The 24,854-nt window shown below is 41.6% G+C and overlaps 2 protein-coding genes across 2 annotated transcripts in view; one reads left to right on the forward strand and one right to left on the reverse strand.

The window, feature by feature from the left end:
• The window catches only part of LOC139721313 (transient receptor potential cation channel subfamily M member-like 2), a 433,859-nt gene that overhangs the window by 84,584 nt on the left and 324,421 nt on the right, over positions 1-24,854 (forward strand). The window contains exons 4-6 of the mRNA XM_071632667.1: positions 7,702-7,822; positions 17,646-17,826; positions 18,417-18,577. Coding sequence (XP_071488768.1) covers positions 7,702-7,822; positions 17,646-17,826; positions 18,417-18,577 — 463 coding nt within the window. The remainder of the gene's footprint in view (positions 1-7,701; positions 7,823-17,645; positions 17,827-18,416; positions 18,578-24,854) is intronic.
• LOC139715548 (uncharacterized) lies at positions 12,599-13,612 on the reverse strand. Its single transcript, XM_071627146.1, has one exon. It carries the CDS (start codon positions 13,610-13,612, stop codon positions 12,599-12,601), a length of 1,014 nt encoding a protein of 337 aa, XP_071483247.1.

Below are 24,854 nucleotides of genomic sequence, written 5' to 3' on the forward strand. Positions count from 1 at the left end.
AGCATGTAAACCAACTGGGAACATTGATGAATGATCATCATTTATTTTCTGCCCATGAAGGCCCCCTACATGTAACCCACCTTTTAACAAACCAAGCCAGAAGCACGTGAACATTACGTACGTTGAACTTGAAAGACCATCATGACAGAATTACTATAAATTTCGGCCCGGAAAAGGAAAATGGAATATTCACGAATGACGTTTACAAATCCATGGCAATTGAAAAGAATAAAATGGAACGCATGGCTTTTTAGATTAAAAAACAAACAAACAAAAAAACCACTGAAACTACCAAAACCAAAATAACAATTTGCATTTGCTTACTCCATCATACGTTCTTTTTTCATTTCTTTTTTTTTAACGAAAGATGGAGTTAATTTTCTCTCTGCGGCAATGCTTTGAACGTATCTAATTTTGCGTCATTGCCGATGGCCAGCTTCCTAAAGAATTGATACGAATCCTTTCAAATATACGAAACAAAGTCTAAAAATCCTGGATCATGGCGGTGAATTCCGGTGGTATTATAAATCCTGCTCACTATCAAAATTTAATCATCTGTTCCTTGCGCCATTTTACCAACCAGCTGTTCCTGAAAATTTCATCCAATACTGTTCCCAAATTTTGACTTATTTTGCGAATAGAGAGACAGACAGGCAGACAAACTAATGTAAGGTAGTTTTATGTATGGTTGATAGGTTATAACACCAGTAAGGGATTTTTATGAGTTTTAAGGCAAGGGCGATATTTTTTTTTTTGTCATTTCTTTTCGATAGCAAAGCTCCATATTTTACATGTATATCATGTAGTGAACACATACCCCTCCATGATTTTTGATTAAGTTTTTGTTATTGATTTTTTTGATAAGTTTAATGTTTGAGTATGTTTCCTATAAAGTTAATTTGTTTTGTTAGTTTTATATTTTCAGTTGTTTCATTTATATGTTATTCTAGCAAACTCCATCGGTTTTGTATTTGATTAACAATTTAGAAACGAGGACGTTTCTTTTGGGAAGGCCATACTAATGTAAGGTAGTTTTATGTATGGTTGATAGGTTATAACACCAGTAAGGGGGTTTGTATGTAAGTTTGATAAATGTTGTAACACTGTATGTATAAACAGTGTGCCCAGCAGTAAGAAACTGTGTGTCACAACGGAATGAATAGAACCCAACTGAATAGGCTTTGGATTAACAATATAGCACTAGGATTAAGAATATAATACAGGGTACAGCATGTATAGCCCTATCTCTACTCCCCAAGTGAGTCACTCTTTTATATTAAAGCAGTATATTGTTCACATGTAACATATACTGGTACAGCTATTAATTAACATGTCTGTAGTTATAGTAACCAGGCTAATAACCATACACATAGATACAGTGTATATATACAGTGTGACTAAGAGAACAGGGGCAGTCTTGATTCCCACCTTCTTCAGGTGAGGACCTCAGATAAGCCAGGGAGGTGAGACAGTCACCTCCCTGGGTAAGCTAACAACCCTAGCCACCCCCTCCATTGGGTTACGGCTTTTATATTATGGGTTATATCGCACTTATACTTGACTGGATATTGTGAACTTGTTTCCATGTTCGAAGCATCTTGTGTTCAATAAACCTGCTGGTGGACTTCAACCAAATATGTTACGCTCTACCACGCTACCTCTAAACTATCGAGTGTTACACTAACAAACAAACCAAAGCAGCCAAAAAAAAAAAAAAAATACAACCTGTGGCGGAGGGCACGCATTTCATATCGTTTGTTTTTGCGTAACTCGACAACAAGCGTGACAACAAGCGAGCACGTGTCAGCCTTCCTCAGCAGCCTCCTTCGGCCGCCTCCGACCCTTTCTTTCCGTCCTCTCTCTCCCTCTCTCAATACACTGTACCGTTGTACATGCAGGCGGCTCCCAAATCAGAGCGCATGTGAGTGAGCAAGTGTGTGTGTGATGTGGTGTGTATCAATCAGCACGTCGCTCTGTTGAGCCGCGTTGTTGCGATCGGTGCGGTGATTGCGTGGATAACTTTTTGCGCTTGTAAACTGCTGCTCCTTTCAACATCTAGCTTCTTTTCTAGCCAGGTAATAAAGACTGAAAAAGGCGAGAAATTGGTCCGAACTTAGCTCGTCAAGCAAGTCACCCTTGTCGGCAAGTTCACGCGTGGTGTTACCCTTGTCGGCAAGTTTTACCCTTGTCGGCAATTGTTTCTTCAAACCGCACGCTTGTCGGCACCGACAAGGATGATATACGCTGGCGAGATCCCTGATGTGTACTTGTTGCTGTGATTATCAGTGGGTTTTAAAGAACTGTTCATGGTTTAATGTAATGCCAAAATACTGGGCTTCATGTTGTGTGGTTTGCACAGGCCAATACCAGCCACAACTGAATTGGGAACATCCTTAAATGGAAGAAAAACTCCTGGCCCCTCCCAATTAAGCTGTCAGTACCATGTCATGATAGTGTAGAGGAATTGGTATACCTCCTTGATAGCTCTAACCACGGAGCTGGATACACTTTTACAACACAAGGCGAGGACACTCAATAAAAATGTGACTTGAGGTATTAAATGGTGAAAGCATGACCTTTTGTTGAAGTCAAATGCCTTGCTGCCAGAGAAGAGTTAAAAAACTACATAATGTGATTAAAAAATAAACTTTCATAATGTGATAAAAAACTGTGCAGAATGTGATTAGTCCACTTGTAAGTCATTTTCTTTGAAGAACTATGATTTGCACTGCAGAATTGATTATTTAGGCTGTCTATTGTCATTTGCTCCCAGAGTCTTCCTCTGATGTAAAAACTAATACAGTTTCATCGCATAATCGGGCATCTGATAATCGGGATCCTCGCTTAAATGATATACGCTTCCCAGAAACATTTCCAACGCACGTTATTTTCACTGGATAATCGGGCGGGGACCTCTGATAAACGGGACAATTTTTCTTCAAGCGATCTTTGATTTTGTTGATATTTTACACAAAAAATCTACCAAAATACCACAACAATATTTCAAAGATTCAGTATCAGTTGTCGTTTACAACAAACTTACAAAGCAAGCTTCGGATTGGTGTGTTTTGACCTCCGTCCATCCAGTACATGTACATGCATAGCCACGAAAGCGCCGTGTATAAGTATCCATGCCATTGCAGAGCACATGCCTTCGCGAACATTCTTCTCCCCTTCATAAGCAAAGCCATGTGCTCGCTTGCAATTCCTACTCGACTCACATCCAATAAAAAACATGCCTCGCTCATACAGCCCAGGCTGTGTGCGTTGTTTAATCTCAGTCATACACTCTGAGGGCAAAGTCCATTGTTATCGCGCGCCTTCGTATCTTGTTATCTACTGTCTTTGGTTTCAACTTTCAATACAGCTGTACGTACACTGTGATCTGTGTGTACGTCACAATCTTCCTCAGTTGTGACTGGGCAAAAGTTACGTGATTGAAATGAGGGCTATGAACAGTTACATATTCAGTGAAATGGGGGAGAGAGTGGGAGGGAGAGCGTGAAAGATGAGAAGGGTTCAATGTATGTGCGAATACGTAACGTTTTATGAATCTAGACTACAGGGTATGAGCTGACATTGATTACGTGTACACGCGTGTTTGACAGGAGAATCGAACCCGGTTGCGATTACTCTACATCATTGCGAGAATGCAGGGAGAGCTGGAGGGTCGCGCCGAGGGGTAGCGTGTTGTGTATTCATGTACATGTACAGTACGTCAGTATGCATGTGTGTGTGTGTGTGCACTACATGTACATGTCGTATGCTGTTAGTGTGTGGTGAGTACTCATCGTGAAATCGGGCACCTCGCTTAAAGGGGCCGTGTTTGCTACTCCCAACCTGTCCCGATTATGCGATGAATACTGTACAACATAAAAAATTGCAACTAATGGCTGTTCCCACTGGTAGTGCATTGAGGGCAGGCCTGTGAGTGTGATTCGACCACATTGTCAACTTCGCACAATACACAACAGTACAAAAATTAATGTTTTTGGATCTGAAATAAGAGACTTACTGTAAAAGCTTTTATTTCCATACTTTCATCAATTTCATATGTAAATGTTAAAATCATCATTATTTGACATCACATAATAAATGAGAGGACTCTGATTTACATGCTGTAAAACATGATTTATTCGCGGCATTAAATTTTTCGTGAATTTGAGCCAACAGCCTTTATTGCGGCTAGAAATTTTCACGGTATCTCTCTAACATTCAATGCATACAGTGTAGACCAAAAACTTTTGGTGCATTTTAATTTCGCATTGAAAATCTTGGCTGTCGTGAAATTCCCCAAATTAAAATGCGCGCAAACATTGAATTCCTCTTTCTACAATGTTATATTTAACTACAGTAAACCTCACTTCAGTCGACATCGCATAAGTCGACAACTCGCCTAAGTCGACACAATAAAAAAGTCCTGATTTGTGCCTTTGTTATTCCTTGAAAATTTCCGTGTCTTAGTCGACATTTATAAGTCGACAACTCATGCAAGTTGACCTGATTTTTCAGTGCCAACTGAGCTGAAATACGTGTTATTTCCCTCGTCTAAGTCGACATATTTTTTTGCTCTAAATCTTATCGCCATTCTCTGAAAAAGAATTGTTTTCCCGCTCCGATTCGCTGCATTTCTTCTCGGTTATTCGGTAGCGTTCCGTCATGCGTCCATTGTCTTGTATGTCAGAATATAGAAAGGGCATACACTCATGTACACTGGAGTACATGTATTACATATAGTACCCAAGGCAGTTCACTGTACCCCTTTTCTCCCTCTCGTTGTACACCCTTATGTCCCAGGAGGTATTCATTATCCGAACATGAAATTGGTGTTTTTGTAAATCCGAATATTCTACCGTTAATTGTTCCGAAGCGGTACTAGAAACCTGGGCCCTTTCTAGAAAATTTATTAAAATGCAACTAATAATGCAACTCAAAAAATCAAATGCTGGTGTATCGAATCACACGCAACTTTTGCATTTAAACGCAAGTGCGTTGCCGAAAAGACTTGCATTTGATAATCATTGGAAACTAGAGAATAATTGTATGAACCTGAAACACAATTGCGTTTAAATGCAACTCTAAAAATCAAATACAAGTCCGTCAAATCACATGGAATGATGTATTTAAACGCAAGAGCATTGCAGAGAAGACTTGCAGTTTTTGTACGAAACTAGAAATTGCGTTTAGAAGCATCTCTATACATCTACGGAAGTGCGTTATTGTTGAAAAGACTTGCATTACTTTTTTTTTATATTTCGTAAGTAAAATTAGAAATCAAACGCAACTCTGAAAATCAATGCAAGTCCATCAAATCGCACGGAACGCTGAAAAGACTTGTGTTTGATAATCATACGAAACTAGAAAATAGTAGGAAACTTAAACTCAATTTGCGTTTAAACGCAACTCTAAAAATCAAATGCAAGTCCATCAAATCACACGGAACGCTGAAAAGACTTGCGTTTGATAATCATACGAAACTAGAAAATTGTAGGGAACTTTTTTAAACTCAATTACGTTTAAATGCAACTCTAAAAATCAAATGCAATTCCATCAAATCACAAATAACGCTGTATTTAAATGCAAGAGCGTTGCAGAGAAGACTTGCGGTTTTTGTACAAAACTATAAGAAACTGCATTTAAACGCATCTCTAAACATCTACGGAAGTGTATTATTGTTGAAAAGACTTTCATTATTTTTATTTCGTAAGCAAAATTAAAAATTAAACGCAACTCTGAAAATCGAATACATGTCCATCAAATCACACCGAACGCTGAAAAGACTTGCGTTTGATAATCATGCGAAACTAGAAAATTGTATGAAATTTAAACTCAATTGCGTTTAAACGCAACTTTAAAAATCAAATGCAAGTCCATCAAATCACAAGCAACGCTGTATTTAAAATGCAACAGCATTGCAGAAAAGACTGGCGGTTTTTGTCCGAAACTAGAAACTGCGTTTAAACACATAAACATTGACGGTATTGTTTAAGACTCGCATCATTTTTTATTTCGTAACGGAACTTTCGCAGTGACCGAACTTAGTTCAAACTACCGAAACGCATGCTGCTTCACAAAATGTCAATGAAAAAATGATAACGAATTGTTAAAGTTCGCTATGCCAAAGGTTTAAATCTCGGTCCAAAGTTAATTTAGTCTGACAATGGAAAGAGGTTTGTTTCTACGAAGGTTAGTAGTCCGAAAGATGTCATTTCCGGATGAACAAACTTTTCTTCTCAATTTTATTTCAGACGGGTCCGCACTGTACAGAGCGGTAATGTTGCGAATCGGAGCACGAGAACAATTCATTTTCAGAGTATGTCAGCAGAAATTTAAGCAAAACAAATATGGCGATTTAGGGAAGGAAAATCACACATATTTCAACTCAGTCGGCACTTAAAATTATCTCGACAGAATCATGTGAAATCACACGCATATCTTCGCAGCAAGGCACTTAAATTTAAATTGCGAAAATTTAATGCAATTTTGGGGAATTTGCGTTTGATATTTCAAATCAAGTTTAAAATGTAAAGTGTCTAGAAACGGGCCTAGGTTTCCGATCCCGCTCTCTAGAAATCTCTCTAGAGATTTGGGAATTGTGTGTTGTCGTTGCTAACTCACACAAGATTTATGCATGAACTAAAACATTATTGTTGCTGATGTTAATAGCCATGTTTTGGGGGCAAAAGGGGTAAGATTTTGGTAGCGATCCGCATCGTGATCCAAATCTTGCTCTGTATAGGGGAAATTAGTTTTCATTTATGAGTCGACAAAATGTCGACTTACGCGTAAGTCGACATTTGCGTAAGTCGACGTGTTTTGCTCAGTGCCGATTTTGTCGACGTACGCCAGGTTGACTGTATATCCCACATAGGTTTGTTTGGGCAATGGGATTACTAGAATTTGGAACATGTGACCAAGAGATGTTTTTCTCCCAGCATCCATACCATGGTACTATAGTGATTTATAGTCTTTTTTTCTTTAGCACTTTTCTATACCCGCCATTGGAATCGATAAAGGTATCGCTCGCATCAATTGGCCACGGGAGTACTAGCAAGTTCTTGTGGCACACATCCATGCACATTGCACAATTATCGATACCTGGTATATCAGTATTGCTTGTTAATTGTCTTAGATTTAACATCTGTCTCATTCATTCGACTGCATGCTGCCATGCCACGGACTGTGGTTGTACCGTACAACCACCTGTGTTTTAACATTCAGCACGATTGTAGAATGAAAATCTGAGTGGTTGATCGCATACATTTCAAGCAAATCTCAAGTTTGTAAATCGATGTGAGAGATAAAGCAAATAATCATCTCCTTTTTCTCAAGCAACAAATTCAATCTAACATCACTATGGTGATCATTATTTACTGACATTGTACCATTTCTCTTTCAATTGATAGTTTCAATTTGTAAGTGCCAGCAATGTCAATTTGATAGTAAGGAAGCACAGTTGAGTGAACATGAATAAAAGAGCATCTTGCACAAGAGCTAATTACATTACTAGGGAATATGGATTAACTGTAATTTGCCATGTCATGTAATGTGTGTCTGAAAACTTTTCTTTATGTGCCAATTTGTTTGATTTTTTCTCTTTTATTGTCTTGAAAGAGAACCAATAGGTGTAGTGAGTGCATCAATAAACATTTAAAAGAATGTTATTGTTTATCAAATGTGTCTTCTAAATTTTGCTGACAGGACTGATGATCCAAAATGTCAGTGTGGCAAAAGAAAGAAAAAGCATGAGGAGCGCTTCTTGGCAAACCCCGACAAGACGGCCAAGTGGAAAGTAGAGGGTGTTGGACAGAAGCCACGCAAGGTACAGTGTTCTGTTGGTTGAAATAGGATATCTCAGTGCAAGATTATGACCTCACAGTCAGCAGCATTGAAAGCTTGCAAGTAAAGCAAAGAGCAAGTTGAAGTTCCTTGATTGATCAGTTTTTTTATTCAGTCACACATACCTACTGAATGTTTATTGTGACAGTCTAATTACAGGTGATCCTTGTGAAATCACAGACCACCTTTTCATGTGAATCACGTTCTCACACGGATCACCTTCTACTTGAACTGTACAGATTCTTTTTTTCTTTCTGTACAATTCTTCTTTATCGATTATCTCAAAAAGCTTAATTTCTTATAACTTGAAACCTATGTCACTTATAGTCTCATGATCTAAAGGTCTATTGTCAAATTTATATTTTGTGTATGACCTTAAATACGTACAGTGAAAATGAGGCCAGGCAGAGCCCAGCCTAAATGTCGCTGTAAACACTCAAAAGGCCGAATGCATCACCAAAAATGGCTGTGCATTTGGTTAAGCTGTGGAGGTAGTCTTGGTCCGGTCTCGGCCAGGCCTTTTCTCTCAGTGTAAATGCAAGCTGGGCCAAATGTGGAAGTGCAGTGATCATGACATTGTGGTATTATAGGTATGTGCCTGTAACGAAATACCTGCTCACCAACTACGGAATGGGCCACGGCAGCGCAGGCAGTAGATGCGGTACTGGTTGTCGAAGCCGACCGTGACGAAATGGGAAAATCACCAGGGCACCTGAAGAGGTGGACAGTGTCCTTGTATTGCACTTCCCGAAATTACGAAATGATATGGACAAACTCCGAAATGCACTGGGGGTCCAAAGACAACAGTGTCCCGTAGAAATATATACAAAAGATCCAGCGACAGCGTAGAATAGCCTCCGAGTGTCGTGACTTGTAGGTATGTGCCTGTAACGAAATACCTACTCACCAACTACGGAATGGGCGACGGCAGCGCAGGCAGTAGATGCGGTACTGGTAGTCGAAGCCGACCGTGACGAAACGGGAAAATCACCAGGGCACCTGAAGAGGTGGACAGTGTCCTTGTATTGCACTTACTGAAATTACGAAATGATATGGACAAACTCCGAAAAGCACTGGGGGTACGAGGACAACAGTGTCGCGTAGAAATATATACGAAAGATCCAGCGACAGCGTAGAATAGCCTCTGAGTGTCGCGGCTAGCACAAGCGAGAGTAGTCCACTGCTGGAGCGCTGGGTAGAGAAAACTGTGAGGTCCCTGGTAGAGTCTGCCACACTGCTAACAGCACGCTAACAGGACCGAAGCAGCGATGTAAACGCGACGTAGATCGCGGTAAATGTAGTGATGAAAAATCCCCCTATGGATTGTAGAACTTGAAGAAATGGCGAGTCGCGGTGTAGAACGCAGCGAAGCTCGATATATAAAATCCGAGATCGGAGTAGAAAAAAAAAAATGTAATACGAATTGCGACTTGCTCCTTAAACGTGCGAGGGTACGAAGTGATCGTAACGAGATCGCGAGGAGAAGTGAATAATAATTATGCTGATGCGATTGCTCATGTCCAGAAGTTGCTGATTCAGGAGGAGATGTTTTGGTCACGCCAGCGAGTGACCACGCCCTGGCATAAAGGTGATTGGCCGCTTGACCACATAAGAACATGTTGATTGGCTAACTACTATTACGAAACGCTGGCTAGCTACGATCACGAGAGGTTGACTACGGTTCCTGAATGAGATGACGGAACACACCTGTTACCGATAAATTCAACTGAGATCGTCGAAAACAGAAGGAATCTATATTTAGGCAGAATGCGAGTCGCTACAGCAGTTCCCCTTTAGATTGATGCGAAATGAAGAGAAGCAGAAATCGATGTCAAAGATAGACAGGTATGAAATGCGAGAAGTAATATACAGTGTTAGCGTTGGTATCGCGAAATAGATAAATGACACGCGAGAATGAAAGGTCCACACGGTACTGGATGTGTCGCTTGTCTTAGCTATAGTTGCCAAATAATCAGGTATATACACGTATATACAAAATAAAGCATCAATGTGCACTCTAAGCGAAAACTGAAGTCACAAAGCTTTGTCCATAGCTTCAACCATGTTCGAAAATGTTCACGAAGCGAGCAGGCCACCTGACCTGTCGACCGGAGCGAGTCGTGCGAGGTTCGGGGGAGGCTGGCGCGGGGAGGCTGGCGATGGGGCGGGTGGTGGTGGTGGTCCCGTGAGCGGTGACGGTGAGGTGTTCGCCGGAGGTTTGGGGGGCGATGAGACCGGAGGAAAGGTGAGGTCATGTTCCAAATACGCCGGCTTCAATCGATCGATGCTGACATTATCCTGCTTACCGCCGATGTCAATCCAGAAGAAGTTGTCGGTATGATGGAGAACTGGATAAGGCCCTCGGTAGGGTGGTTCGAGGGGTCGCCTTACTGCATCCTATCGTATGAAAACATCACTAGATGTGGATAAGTCAGAGTTTACATATGATGGACGTTGTTGTCCGCGTGTGGGGGTGGGGCGGATTTTTCTCATGACCTCCTTAAGTCGATGGACATAGTTGGCTGGATCCAGATGTGAATCTGACTTAATTGGCGTAACAAACTGCGCAGCTAACTTAATCTCTGTCCCGTAAACCAATTCAGCTGATGAACAACCGATGTCGGCTTTGATGGCAGTCCGTATACCCAATAACACAAGTGGTAGGACTTCAGTCCAACGTACGTTGTTGTGTGTTTTGATTGCCGACTTTAAGTGTCTATGTAGTCGCTCAACCAGACCATTGGAGAGGGATGATATGATGTGGTTCGAATGCGTGTCGTACCAAGGAGGTCAGTGAGAGCGTGAAAAAGCTGGGACTCGAACTGAGGACCTCGGTCGGTCGTGATCGTCGATGGAATGCCAAAACAAGCTATCCAATGTGTAACAAATGTTCGCGCAACTGTGTCCGCTGAGATGTCACTCATGGGGATCACTTCAGGCCATCGTGTATAACGGTCAATGCAGGTGAGGAGGTACGGGCAACCATCGGACGGGGGGAGGGGACCAACGATATCGAGATGAACATGATCAAATCTCGTGTCAGGTGTTGAAAATGTTCCCAGTGGCGACTTGGTATGGCGGTGAACTTTGCATTTCTGACATTGGAAGCAAGTCCTAGCCCATGAACGTACATCATGGTTGATTCCTTTCCATACAAAACGGTCAGTATAGAGCTTCTGTTTTGCTTTAATCCCGGGATGTGAGAGATTATGCAGAGCCCTGAAAAGTGACTTACGAAAAGGAAGGGGGATGTAAGGGCGTGGCGTACTTGTGGAGACATCACACAATATGGTATTGTCTGAAGAGGGGATAGGCATACGTTTCAGTCTGATTGAGTCGTTGTCTGAGAGACCTGCAATCTCCTCATCGTCCTTCTGAGTGCGTGCGATCGCATCGAAATCGATGGAGGGGGAAAGGCGTACGTTGTCAATATGAACTCGTGAGAAAACGTCCGCCAGTCAGCGCAAAAGTCGGGTTTGTGATCAGTGAACAGGATGAATGACCGACCCTCCAGTAGATGCCGGAAATGTCAGATACCAAGATAAGCCGCCAAAAGTTCTCGGCCAAATGTGCTATATCTGGTCTCACGATCTTGCAATCTCTTGGAGAAGAAAGCCAACGGTTGCCATTCATTACCCATGAGCTGGTGAACGACCCCGCCGATGCCAACATCAGATGCATCAACTGAAAGGCTGAGTGGCGTATCCGATTTAGGGTGAACTAGGAGAGTGGCGTTTACCAGTTCGTCCTTGGCTTTGTTGAACGCTGAGAGTTTGCGATCATTCAACTCGATGGATTGATGTTTCTTCTTCCGGTTTTTGAGAAGGTCTGTGAGAGGTTGAAGTATATCAGCACAATGGGGGATAAACCTCCGATAGAAGTTAATCAGCCAAAGAAATTCTCTTAGTTTGCGAAGAGAAGTTGGTGCCGGGAAGTCGCGGACGTGTTATACCTTTTCGTCCAATGGCCGGATCCCGTGGTCGAGGAAAGTAAGCGATGAAGCACCGAACACACACTTGAGCGGATTAATGACGATGTCGTATGATTGTAGCCTGTCAAAAAGCTGATGCAGATGTGACTCATGTTCCTCCTTGTTGTTGCTCGCGAGTAGCAAATCGTCCAAATAGACAAACACAAAAGTCAACCCCCTGACGACTTCATCCATCAGACGTTGGAAAGACTGCGCGGCATTTCGAAGGCCAAAGGGCATTCGAACGAATTCAAAAAGCCCGAAAGGTGTGATGATGGCAGTCTTGGGGATATCGGCAGCTTACACCGGGATTTGATGATAGGTGCGCACGAGATCTATCTTCGAGAAGACTCGGCTGCTGCTGAGATGTGTGGAGAAGTCTTGGAGGTGAGGGATGCGCGTGGGTGGTTTGAAAACCATTAACCACAAAGTTTGTAGAAGTGTCAACGAGTTTCCGATTTTTGACATCCACCAGCAGACCAAATTCGCGCAGAAAGTCAGCGCCAATGATAGGTGAGGGCAAATCGGCGATGATAAACACCCAACGAAATGTTCTTCTCGGCCCCAAGTCCAATGTGAGAGATTTCTGTCTGTACGTGGCAATGGGCAACCTGTTTACCGCCTGAAGTTTGATGGAAGTAGGCTGAGTAGGTGAGACTAGCTTGTGTATTGCTGGCAAAATGCTAACCTCTGCTCCAGTATCAACGAGGAACTTGGTACCTGTACATTTGTCGTAGACATGAAAAAGGTGACTTGGGGGCGCACTAGTACCAAACGAGTCGGTTGCCGTTACTCGTTGGTGGGGGCGTTTCCCTGAGGCGTAGGAGGGCGTGACTTGGTTTGCCAGGAACACGGAGGCGAGCAGTTCTTGGCGTCCTCCCCATACTGCCAATGGTACCAGCATTCAGCTCCTGCGTGTTGTTTGGGTTGGCGTTCATTCGCGGGATTGCGGCCCCGACTACGACCGCGGCTACGATCCCTGCCAGAAAACCTGGCCGGTGAGCGACCACGGTCCTGCTGTAGCTGCTTGGTGAGTGACTGGACCTGCAAGGTGAGGTGCTGCACTTGTTCGGCGAGTTTCCTGATGTCGTCAGATGATGGAGATTGCGTCGGTGCTGATTGCAGATTGGAGGCGGCAACATTCGAGATAGGGAGACCGGGCGTGGGAGGCGAACTAACTTCGATGATTTTGTCAGCGAGTTCGGCGAGCTGATGTACCATCATGGAGTCCCTGCTGGACGCGAGGATGGACTGCACCTGGAGGGGAAGTCTGGTCAGGAAAAGTTGACAGAAGAAACTGTCTCCCAATGTCTTGCCTGCGAGTAGCTGCTCCATGCGCCAGAGAAGTTGAGTCGAAGTACGATTGCCCAGTTCTTCAGTGGTTAACAGCTGATGTAGTCTTCTCTGCTCCGAAGCTGTCGTGCGTGTTGTTAATTCCGATTTAAGAACTTTGTACGGGTTGGAAGAAGGTGGAGAAACAAGCAAATCATGGACTGCAGTGACATATTGGGGTTGCAATGAAGAAACCACATAATGATACATGGTCTTCTCGCTGGTGATGCCTTTCGTAGAAAACTGTGCCTTGACTTGGGCGAACCACAAGACATAATCATCGGGCCAGTACGGGGGCAGCTGGACGCTGACAGCGGCGGCAACAGCGCCAGGTTGCTGTGGAGAGGCGCCGAGTTGTTGGGCAGCGGCGCCGGGTTGTTGGGCAGCGGTGCCGGGTTGTTGGGCAGCGGCGCAGGGTTGTTGGGCAGCGGCGCTGGGTTGTTGGGCAGTTTGCTCCTCAGTGTCACTCATGACGTACACTACAGGAACAGAATTCCGTGCAAAAAAAGAAATACAGGGTCACCAATGTGGTATTATAGGTATGTGCCTATAACGAAATACCTACTCACCAACTACGGAATGGGCGATGGCAGTGCAGGCAGTAGATGCGGTACTGGTTGTCGAAGCCAACCGTGACGAAATGGGAAAATCACCAGGGCACCCGAAGAGGTGGACAGTGTCCTTGTATTGCACTTCCTGAAATTACGAAATGATATGGACAAACTCTGAAATGCACTGGGGGTCCAAAGACAACAGTGTCCCGTAGAAATATATACAAAAGATCCAGCGACAGCGTAGAATAGCCTCCGAGTGTCGCAGCTAGCACAAGCGAGAGTAGTCCACCGCTGGAGCACTGGGTAGAGAAAACTGCGAGGTCCCTGGTAGAGTCTGCCACACCGCTAACAGCACGCTAACAGGACCGAAGCAGCGATGTAAACGCGACGTAGATCGTGGTAAACGTAGTGATGAAAAATCCCCCTATGGATTGTAGAACTTGAAGAGATGGCGAGTTGCGGTGTAGAACGCAGCGAAGCTCGATGTATAAAATCCGAGATCGGAGTAGAAAAAAAAAACGTAACGGTGGTGGACAGACAAAAACCCCAAATCTCCTTTCAAGACATGCAGTCAGTGATAAGCTAAGGCAGTGCTATGTATGATTTAGATTAGTGACTGTAGAATCTTTTTTTTGGGGGGGGGGGCAAAGTGAAGACAATCTTCACATTTTAATTCTTCTTCTTCTTAACACATGGTCAGATTTATACCAAATTTTGCAGGGATTATTGCCAAGGTGATAGAATATGTGCATGTATCTGTACAAATGGGCTAAGCAAGGAGAATGCCATTCGCCTTTTTATTTCAAAACCTACTGAACTCATCAGAGGTGCATGATGTTTGGGAGGCCACCGAATGAAATCAGTACGGTAAACAGAAGCAGACAACGTCCTGTAGACAATGCACAGATTCCAAGGTGTAACTGCTTTCCTAGGTGAGTGTTTTGTTGATATTTAGTCAGGATAAATGCCATACCAATGCAAAGTGAATCTAACACATTTCTATGTGATTTGAATGGTCTGCTGTTAAAACATCTTACAGTAATGACAATCTTTCAAAGAAAAGGTAAAATTCCATGTCTGTCATGCACATTCCCACCCCTAACACTTTGGCAAAAGTCAGTATTCGCTTCTCTCTGCTACTGTTCGAATTATGCATTCAGTCACACGACCGCACCAGGTGGTTTGCTGTTCATTCACATTCACAATTGTTATATTTCCCCGCAAGGCATTGTACATTTCCCTTTGATGCAGTTTTCGAGATTTGTACATTTCCTGCCTCCACAGGGACCTTTTAAAGTGGGTTTGTGAGTGCAGTTTCAAGTTTATCAATGTTTGATCCATTGGCACCCCCTAGTGGGCTGGGTTTGGGGAGACTCGATCCAGAACCTCCCACAAGAAATATTTTTAAATTAAAATTATACGTCGGCGGGGTGTACTTTAAAGTATGTTTCATGGCAGATCCAAATTGGGAGCCATTTTCCACATTTTGATCTTCATTTTGAAATCACATGATGAAACTTTCTGCAAAATTGTCAATTTTTGCCAACTTTTGATTTATTTTGACAGAGCTAACATGTTATGAAATATCATGGATATGGACGGACCACTGTGGGCCTTTTTTTTAAAATTATACATTGATATTTTGTATTGTTCTGTGCAATAAATTTTCTTTTTTTGTTGTCTGTGTGTGAATATTCGGTGGAAATTAGACATTAGATATTAACTTTGCTTTACAATAACATATGGTGTGTGAAAGGAAAATGAGGAAACAAGAAATGCGAAGAGTGAAATTTTTTCTGGATATGGATACATTGCTTTAAGCGGGGTTCCCACTATCGTACGATCTATTACGAACACCACGATTGGACATTCGTAACTGATCGTGGAAGTTTCATTGAGCTCGTCTGAAATTTTACGTTTGGATACGAGGTTATGCGAGTCAATACGTGTTGCTTCGCTCGCATACAATATGGTCACGATTGGTCTATTTCAAGCAATACGATCTGTCACGATCTGGTCTCCCGTTCAAATACGATCCGATAGGATTGTCCCGATTGAGTCATGATTGGTTCCGATCTACCACTTTCATTACGATCGGGATCCCCGATTTGATGCGTGCAGCTGTGTTCTGATATGTTCCAATACGAATACCGCGAACCAAAGCGGGCTGTTGAGATAAGATACGGTGTCTTTCACGATCGGGATCAAAAGCGACCCCCATTTAAGGTGCGATTGGACCCGATTAGGAATATTATAGTCCGGCTGACGATGTATTTCATTGTTTCCTCAACTTCTGCAGAGTGATTAGGCATACTATCCACAACCTGTTGAGGGCAAGGGTTGACAGGTTGAGGATGATGACAACGTGACCTTTGCAGTATTGCGAATGACGAAAAAAAAAAAAAAAAAACACGGATACAACGTACACAAGATCAAATCATTGCCCCATCTTCTCCAGAAAAAAAGATAAAGACAAATGTTTTCACTTTTCTTTGAAATACATGAAGAAAATATGATGAAATTGAAGCTAAAAAAGAGGAAGGGATCTTTTTGAATGCAATTAAACATAATATGTGTTATATACGCTTAATATAAGAAAGTTGGCAGAACTGATAGCATTGCTTGTGTGTTTGATTTCATATTCGCACAGTATGTATCATGTGCATTTTTATTTCAAAATGTCGTTATCTCATGGGGTATTGAAAGTGTGGTTGGTTTGGCTTGATTTATTGTTTTTTGACAGTGTTTAACAAAACCGACATACACACACACAACAAAAAGGTAACTCCCCTGAAATAATGTCACTTTTTAACAAAAAAAAAAAATCTTGGGGGGGGGGTTGCTACATGCACTTATTGACTAACTTCTATGTGAAAAATAATGACAGTGATCTTAATAGTCATGCACAAGTGACCTTACATCCACAACAATAGTCACTTTTCAAAAGTCACAAAAGTTACTTTACGGTGTATGTGAAACACTCTGCTTCTGGTGGATGTTCCAGTGGTGTTGTTATTTTATATTAAATGGGTTAGTCAAATACCGGTTAGTGATTGGCTAAACACAGTCAAGTGATGGAGGCACATTCGTTATGTTCGCCCATGGGCAGAACATTTCTGTAATGTTCTCCCATTGGGAAAACATTTTCACGTAACAAATGACAAACGATACCAAACGATTGAACGATCATATTTTTCACGCAATCGATAGGATAAATAGCAGATTTGACTTACCCATGTAATATAACAGATGATGACTTTTGTTGTCGGGAACATGTACGAAACGTTCCACCCTCAGGGTTTGAAATGCTATTTCGGGAGGCTATAAGTCCCTCAACTTCGTCTCGGGACTTATGACCTCCCTCAATAGCATTTCAAACCCTTCGGGTAGAACATTCGGTATGTTCCTTCCCCTGCCAGTCATCATCTATATAATATTTCATTGTGCCACCACTCTTATATATACGATTTGCGAGTAAAATGAGGGCAAAGGTGCAAAATGAGCAGAAGGAAAGTGAAAAAGTTGATCCCGATCAACAAGATTAAGAAGCACGATTAGATAAGATTTCATGCATTTTGATACGATTCAAGACAATCTGATGCGATGATCACGATAAAAAATTAATCGTGTTAATCGTAGTAAATTTTTGAACCGTCCAAAAATTTTCTACGATTAACGCGATTGGCACGATTGACCTCAAGATCTGATACAATCTAATACGATCTGATAAGATCATCACGATTGCTTCACGATTAAGACCACGATTTCAATCGTGGCGCCAATCGTGATAGTGGGAACCCCGCTTTAGATATATCAGTGAACTGACTTTATTTTTTGTGAACAATAAAGTGCTTTGATGAAAGATTTCTCTCTGTACAAAATCAAGTTTCGACAAAATGTTGTTAACAATTAGTCTGCATTTCTATATTATTTTTTCCCCGAATGTATAGTTTGTAAGGGTGGAGCAGAATACACCTCCCACAAAGATGAGGCAGATGTTCAGTGAGGTGTGGAATCTCAGTCAGCCCAAATTGCTGATCTCTGTGACAGGTGGGGCCAGAAATTTCCCCCTCAACCATCGCCTCAAAGATGTCTTTCGCAAGGGTCTCATCAAGGCAGCCACAAGCACATGTAAGTGCATGGGGATAGCCAAGGGATGGCAAGACTTCATGACATATCCTTAAAGGGCCACTGAAATCCAAATGCATGTTGAGGGTATCATAAATCAACACAAATCAAAATGCAGTTGGATTTCATGGGCCCTTTAAATAGTTCCAGAGAGCATGTCAGCATACTGCTCATGCACTACTTTAATTGTGCATCTTGAATGTCTCTTTCACTTTCATGATTTCTTCAACTGTATGCACAATAATTGTTGTAACTCAGTCAAGTGATTATTCTTTCCCAAGCTATTGTCTATTTTTTCTTTATATCTTTTTGTCTTTATCACATGTTTTTTATTAGTTTGTATTTTACCTGTAGTTTAGTTCAATCATTTCATTTAAATTTTCAGCAAATGGTTTGTAGATGAACAACTTGTGCTTCTTAATTCTTCCTAGATCATGAATCTGAAAACCTTTTCAATTAATACGAGTTGTCAGAAATAACAATGTCATCTGATGGTTTATGTTGAGCATATTTTGGTAGATGAAAATACATCATATGAATATACAAATATTTATGTGTACAAATTCGCATTCATTGCTTTTCTGAATTTTCAGCGGCATGGATCATAACAGGTGGAACCCATGCTGGTGTGATGAAGTATGTTGGTGAGGCAGTGAGAGACCATGCCCTTGCAAATGGGCGGAGCAATGTGGTAGCCATTGGAATCGCATCATGGGGAGTCATCGCTCACCGGGAGAAACTTATGGATGAAAATGTGAGTTTGCATGTTAAAAAAAACCCAGTGTTGTCATATGCACATTTGTTTTGACAACTTACATGGAAAATACTGATTGATAGGTACATGTACATCATAGATTCTGCAGCACATTGAATATATGTCAAGGCACATAATCCTGATAAGAATCAATGTGAATTCAACTCCATGTTAAATATGACCTTAAAAGGGTAAAATGAATAATGAAAAAACATATGAGCAAAATGAAGATTGGCCTAAAATCATGAGAGTAATTGAAATCTTTGGCTTTTATATTAAACATTTTATGTTATGACACCATCATTGTTGAATTATCAAAAAGAACAAATAAGCTTACAGTTTTTATGTGTAATAGATTATGACAATTTTTGAGGTCACCCCCCCAAAAAAACAATATATATATACATATTGTTCTTCCATTCATTATTTGAACCATCAGTATATTGCATAATACCAAACACAATTAATGCAAGCTCTTACAACTAGGAGTAGATTTATTTCAATCCATCTGTGTAAGGCTTTCATTTTTACCATGATATGAGAACAAAAGGCATATAGGTATTTGGTTTGTATTATATAGAGCATATAAGATATACAGGAACATTGTATATTACAGGTGTGCTGGATAGATTTAACATCATTCATATCAAATTCGTTGAAGCCTTATGTATAGTATGATTTTTTTTTTTAAAGGCAAAATTGTACTCTTCTGTGACAAACTTTACAAAGAATTTACCACTATGATTCAGGCCCATAACAGGTCCTAATCTGCTCCTTGGTATTGCTAGGTATGTGTAAAATAATGTGTAATATAATGGAACTGATCATAAACTTGAACTAAAAAGGTCCACTTTTTCTAATTCTGAACCCCCCCTCCCCTAAAAATCCTAGTGACAGGCCTGTGATGTAAAAAAAATATATATATATATGGGAAAGGTCAGCTTTTGAAATATACAATATCTCGAGTATTAAACTGAACAAATATTAGACAAGTTCAGTCAACCTTGGTGCAGGTGAAAATTTGTTTATGCCTCCACTACAAAATGTTGCCAGAGGCATTACGTTTTTGAGTAGTCCATCCGTTCTTCTTTCCATTGTGCTTGGTCATCACTTTTATGGACAAAATAAATACACACCATTCAATATATCCAAATGAAACTTACCTTTATGTATGCGTGAGTGGAAGAAATTGCACCTATCAACTTGTGGATGCTCATGTCCAAGGTTAAATGTCATACATCATGGTCAAACTCTAAAATAGATTATCTTAACCCCCTCTCTACCCTATTTCCACAATGCCCAAAGGTATTTACATGAAACTTAGTGTATGTATGTATAATGCCACATTCATTCAAGATCCATTTGAAGAAGTTGTAGGCCATGAAGTCAAAGGGAAATGAAAATGCCAAATATTCATTTTCTTTCTCTCTACATTTTGTCAACAATTGTTGACAAAATGAATACTCGTATAAATTCCCATCATTGTTTGAAGACCAAACAGGTGTACTACACATGTATTTAATAATCCAAATGATATTAAACTGTGTGTTACCAGACATGCCAAACAGAGGTATAGTCAAAGTGTGAACAATGTGCACACACAATTCAGAACTTCGAGGAAACCCACACCCCGATTTGAGCTGCTTACTTCAACAATTTCAACATGTCAATATAACAACCATGACACTCTTTCTCAAACTCGAAAAAAATTGAGCATGCACAGTACCCTCATGTATGGCGTTACAGATCAGCGCTTTGAATCAGCATTTCAAAATGCTTATTCTGCCTTGGCATATTGATCACAGATGCACCATGAGAAGTTTTGGGTCACAAGTTCATGGTCAAGGGTCAGGGGTCAGGTTATAATGCTAAAATTATGCTATTTTAAGCTGAAATTACACCATCTTCTCCACATCCTGGAAATGACTAAGTTTACAATTTGCCTTTACTTGCTGTGTAATTAAACTTGGTACATGTATATACATACATTACCACACAATGATTATGTAGGGAAAGTTTGGGGACATGGGGTCAAAGGTCAAGTGAAAATGTTAAAATTTCACCCATTTTCACCTGTTGCTCTAAGTATTGTCATGAAAATTGGTGTATGATTACCAGATAGTGCTTTATTAGCCAATCATGTTATATTGTGGTCTCACATAGCAATTGGTAAACCTGTTGGGAGAATGCAATATGGCAGCTACCGAGGCATACCAGTTGCATAGCAACATTTCTAGCTTTCGTTTGATCATAAATGAAGGTGTATATATATATAAGTACAATTTGTTTATGTTTATTCAGAACTCGTGCATGAAGAGTGTAGAAGTGCATAAGTGTCCTAAGCTTCTTCCAACATAGATGTAATGGTTTTGTGTCTTAACTTCAGGAGAAGCGCTGCTGAAATAAGATTTACTGGCTGATATGTGCTTTAAATGTGCCAATAGAAACTACAGGACCACAGTGAAATATGAAGGGACAAGAAGCCTTGGGGTTCACTATAACCTGTCCTTCTCCATTAGCAACAGGAAATTCCTGTTAGATATGCACAGGATGTTGTGTTACCAGCCTTGCCACCGATACTGAGGGGAAAAAAAGGTTTAAACATTGACCCAGAAGCTATGCGGATGTACTCAAGGAGCTAAAAGGATTTTGTTAGCTTACTATAAAGTGTTATTGTTATATAAAACTGTGTTGCTTGAAGGCATGGTGAAGTAAACGAGAGAGAAAGGTTCGCGGTAACACCAATGTATGTGGGCCTGTTGCTTGGTAGAACTAAGAAGAGCCTTGAAAGAGGAGAGTTGAGGAGGGAAGTGACATAGGGAGAGTGTAGGGAAGGCAAATAGAGACAAGTGAGGGGCAGCAGAGAGCTGGAAGTTGCACTAAGTGGAGATGGGAGAAAAGGAGACAGAGAGAGTGGTAAGGAAGAATAGGGTGAAAATCAGGTGAAAGATTTGGAAATCATTGGGAGGAGAAAAATGAAACAGAGAGGAGGGGGGAGAGGAAGAAGTTGAAGGTTGGAAAGTTGTGGAGATAGGAGAGGAGGGGAAGTTTCACAAAACCAAGGGGGAGAAACAAAGTCACCAAAACCAATAGGCCCTAGCCGGCAAGTTTTCACACTAATTGTTAGACAAATAGCCCTACATCGATGTGAATTACCGCTGAATTGATCAGTGTTTTTCAGTAGTAGCCATGACAAAAGAAATCATGGGGGCCCGGTACTCGAGCAGGATTCAAACCTATGACCTCCTGATCTCCGGACAGGCATCTTCTCCACTAGACCACCAAGCTCCCACCTGACAGCCGGGCTTATTCTAATCCTTATAACATGCCGTGGTAATTATTCAAATTCATCAAATTCTTCTTTCGAGCATGCACCTGATTGTCAAATTGCCCTACATTGTACAGCATAAATTAGCACTGAAAATTGATCAGTGTTTTTAGCTCACCTGAGCCGAAGGCTCAAGTGAGCTATTGCGATCGCTCTTCGTCCGGCGTCCGGCGTCCGGCGTGCGTAAACTTGTACATTTTCATCTTCTTCTTGAGAACCCCTTGACCGATTTTCACCAAACTAGGCAGGTAGCATCCCTAGGGGGATAGCATTTCAATTTGTTCAAGTGGGCACCATACCCCACCTAGGGGGCCCCCAGAGGGGTCCAAACCCCCCAAAATTAAGGAATCTTAAAAAATCTTCTCTAGAACTAGAAGTGATAGAGCTAAGTTAATACTATGAATTAGTACATTGATGACTGTAGTTTCAAGTTTGTTTATGGCGGAATCAGGGGTGCCCCCCTTGGGACCCAGGGGAGGGGTCCTAATGGGGCCCAAATTGTACATTTTCATCTTTTTCTTGAAAAGCCTATCACTAATTTTCACCAAACTTGGCAGGTAGCATCCCTAGGGGGATAGAATCTCAATTCCATCAAATGGGCACCATGCCCCACCTGGGGGCCCCAGGGGTCCTACCCCCCCCCCCCCCCCTCCTGTAAGGAATCTTTACAGATTTTCTCTAGAACTGGAAGTGATTGAGCTAAGTTAATACAATGAGTCAGTATATTGATGACTGTTGTGTCAAGTTTGTTCATGGGAGAATCAGGGGTGCCCCCACCCCCTTGGGACCCAAGGAAGCAGGATGGGATGGGGGGGGGGGGGGGTCCAAATGCGGGCCTTAATTTTCATCTTCTTGCTGAAAACAACATAGTGGATTTTCACCAAACTTGTCAAGTAGCATTCCCATAGGGACAAGATCTCAAAGTGTTTGTATGGGCACCATGCTTTCCTTGGGGGCCCCAGGGGGTCCAAACCTCCTAAATTATTGAATATTAAATAATATTTTTCTCTTATTCTAATCAAAAGTGATAGGGCTGTAAGTCTTTTTTCCCAAGCTGCATAATCCAACATTCTATAAAGTACAGTGTACCTGGCAGGTATTTTTACCAGTGTGATAGAATATGTAAATGGACACCATGCCCCCATTCTCAAAGCTACCCCCACCATAAGTTTCCAATGTTCTCAGGTAAGAGTTTGCAAGAATGCATGGAAGGTGAACTTGCGATACTCAGGTGAGCGCGTGACCCCCGGGTCTCTTGTTTAATAGCAGCCATGGCAAAAGAAATCATGGGTGTACATACTCAAGCAGGATTCAAACCTACGAATTCTCACACCAATTTTGCCACAAACCTACGCACAGTGACAGTTATCTTCACTACTGCTCATTCCATCACCCTGCAGTCCATAAACTCTACAACTAGGATGTCAACTTGACATCGTAGGAAAAGTTACCATATCAACTTGAATAATCATTGACAAGCAGGATTTCTCCCTTTGCGCCACTGATCTCTGCAGTTTCCTTATATAGAGATCAGTGCATGACGCAAAGCGTGCTCACAGTGTTGTTGTTTTTGTATGTCATCTGCTTTCACTGCACATGAACTATAGGTACGCGTAGTACAAGAATGTGTAACAAGATGACACAGGAGCGGCTGTGTGCTTTGTTCTTGTTTTTGGTTGTTTTTGTTTTTTGGCCAATGGTAATTCAACAATGCGTGTACAGGTCGCATGAGCACACAGTATGCCACTACCTCACATATTCGACATTCCCAGTGCCAGCTAGAGGATAGCAAAGATAAATATGACAACGGGCTTTTGGGGCAAGCCAAGCAGTATCCCTTACAAGTTGTGCAAGATTATCATGAATTTCACAGTACGACACTGAGCTGATGTGCAATTGACAGATTTGTCTTGTACATAACGTGTTACTTATTGACTATAAACCTAGGTGGATAACTTATTATGCCTAATAAATTTGAGATATGGAGATGGAGTTACTACTAGACGGAACGTGTCAAGGTGCGAACAGTACAAGCCTGTCATGACATGAGTATCAACTTGTGGGACTGATCGACATGCCAACGGTATCTCAATCTTCATAATGAATTGTGGGGGGGGGGGGATTACTGGTCAAGGCAATTTAAAACAATGTAGATTTATACATTTACATCTGAATGTCAGCATGTTAGTTTTAATGGTGTGTTCCTTGTAATTATGCAGAGACTCCAACCCCAAGCACCTTCTAATCTGAAGATTCTCCCACCTGAAACCCCTAGCAAACAGGAGACTCCAAGTTGAAGCGCTCATCACGAGCGCGAAACGCGAAATTCCTTGCAGCCGGGATCCAGGGCCCCTAGCGGGCCCTGGGAGCTCTATAGGAAGCTCTAGGTTTCGAGATGCTCTCTCGTGCTATCTAAGGCTTATTTTTCAACATACGATGAAATTAAGTAAGAAATCATTTCAAGCGGGAGACACAGAGCCAGGGCGGGAGAAATTAGATCTCAAGCGGGAGAACGGGAGATTTTGCAAAACTGGGCTTTCGGCGGGAGATCTCCCATCGAAAGCGGGAGAGTTGGAGTCTCTGAATTATGTCAAACAGAGGGGTTATATGAGTTTACATGGGTTCAGAACAGACATTGACAGGGCAACTGCAATGAACAGCTAGACATAGAGTTTGAACAATTGCAGTGGTACTAATTGAGATCTAGATTCTAGATCTGGAATTAGCTAGCTAGGCCTAGGCCTGGACGCCTATGGCCTAGTGTAATTTACTAAAAAGTGGATCTGTTTATAATTAGAAGCAGAATTAGCAGTTAACTTGCCCCATTTCTTAGACTTGCAGTTGGAAGACTACACTGTATGTTGTCAAGAGTGCTCTCCACTTGCATAAAATGCAATTACTGTTCTAGATCTAGACCTAAATCTACATTATGTACATAAATTGACTGAT

Source organism: Diadema antillarum, unplaced genomic scaffold, assembly GCF_040938485.1.
Source record: "Diadema antillarum isolate AM-2024a unplaced genomic scaffold, OU_Dant_1.0 scf00000001, whole genome shotgun sequence".
In the NCBI taxonomy this organism is placed as follows: Eukaryota; Metazoa; Echinodermata; class Echinoidea; order Diadematoida; family Diadematidae; genus Diadema; species Diadema antillarum.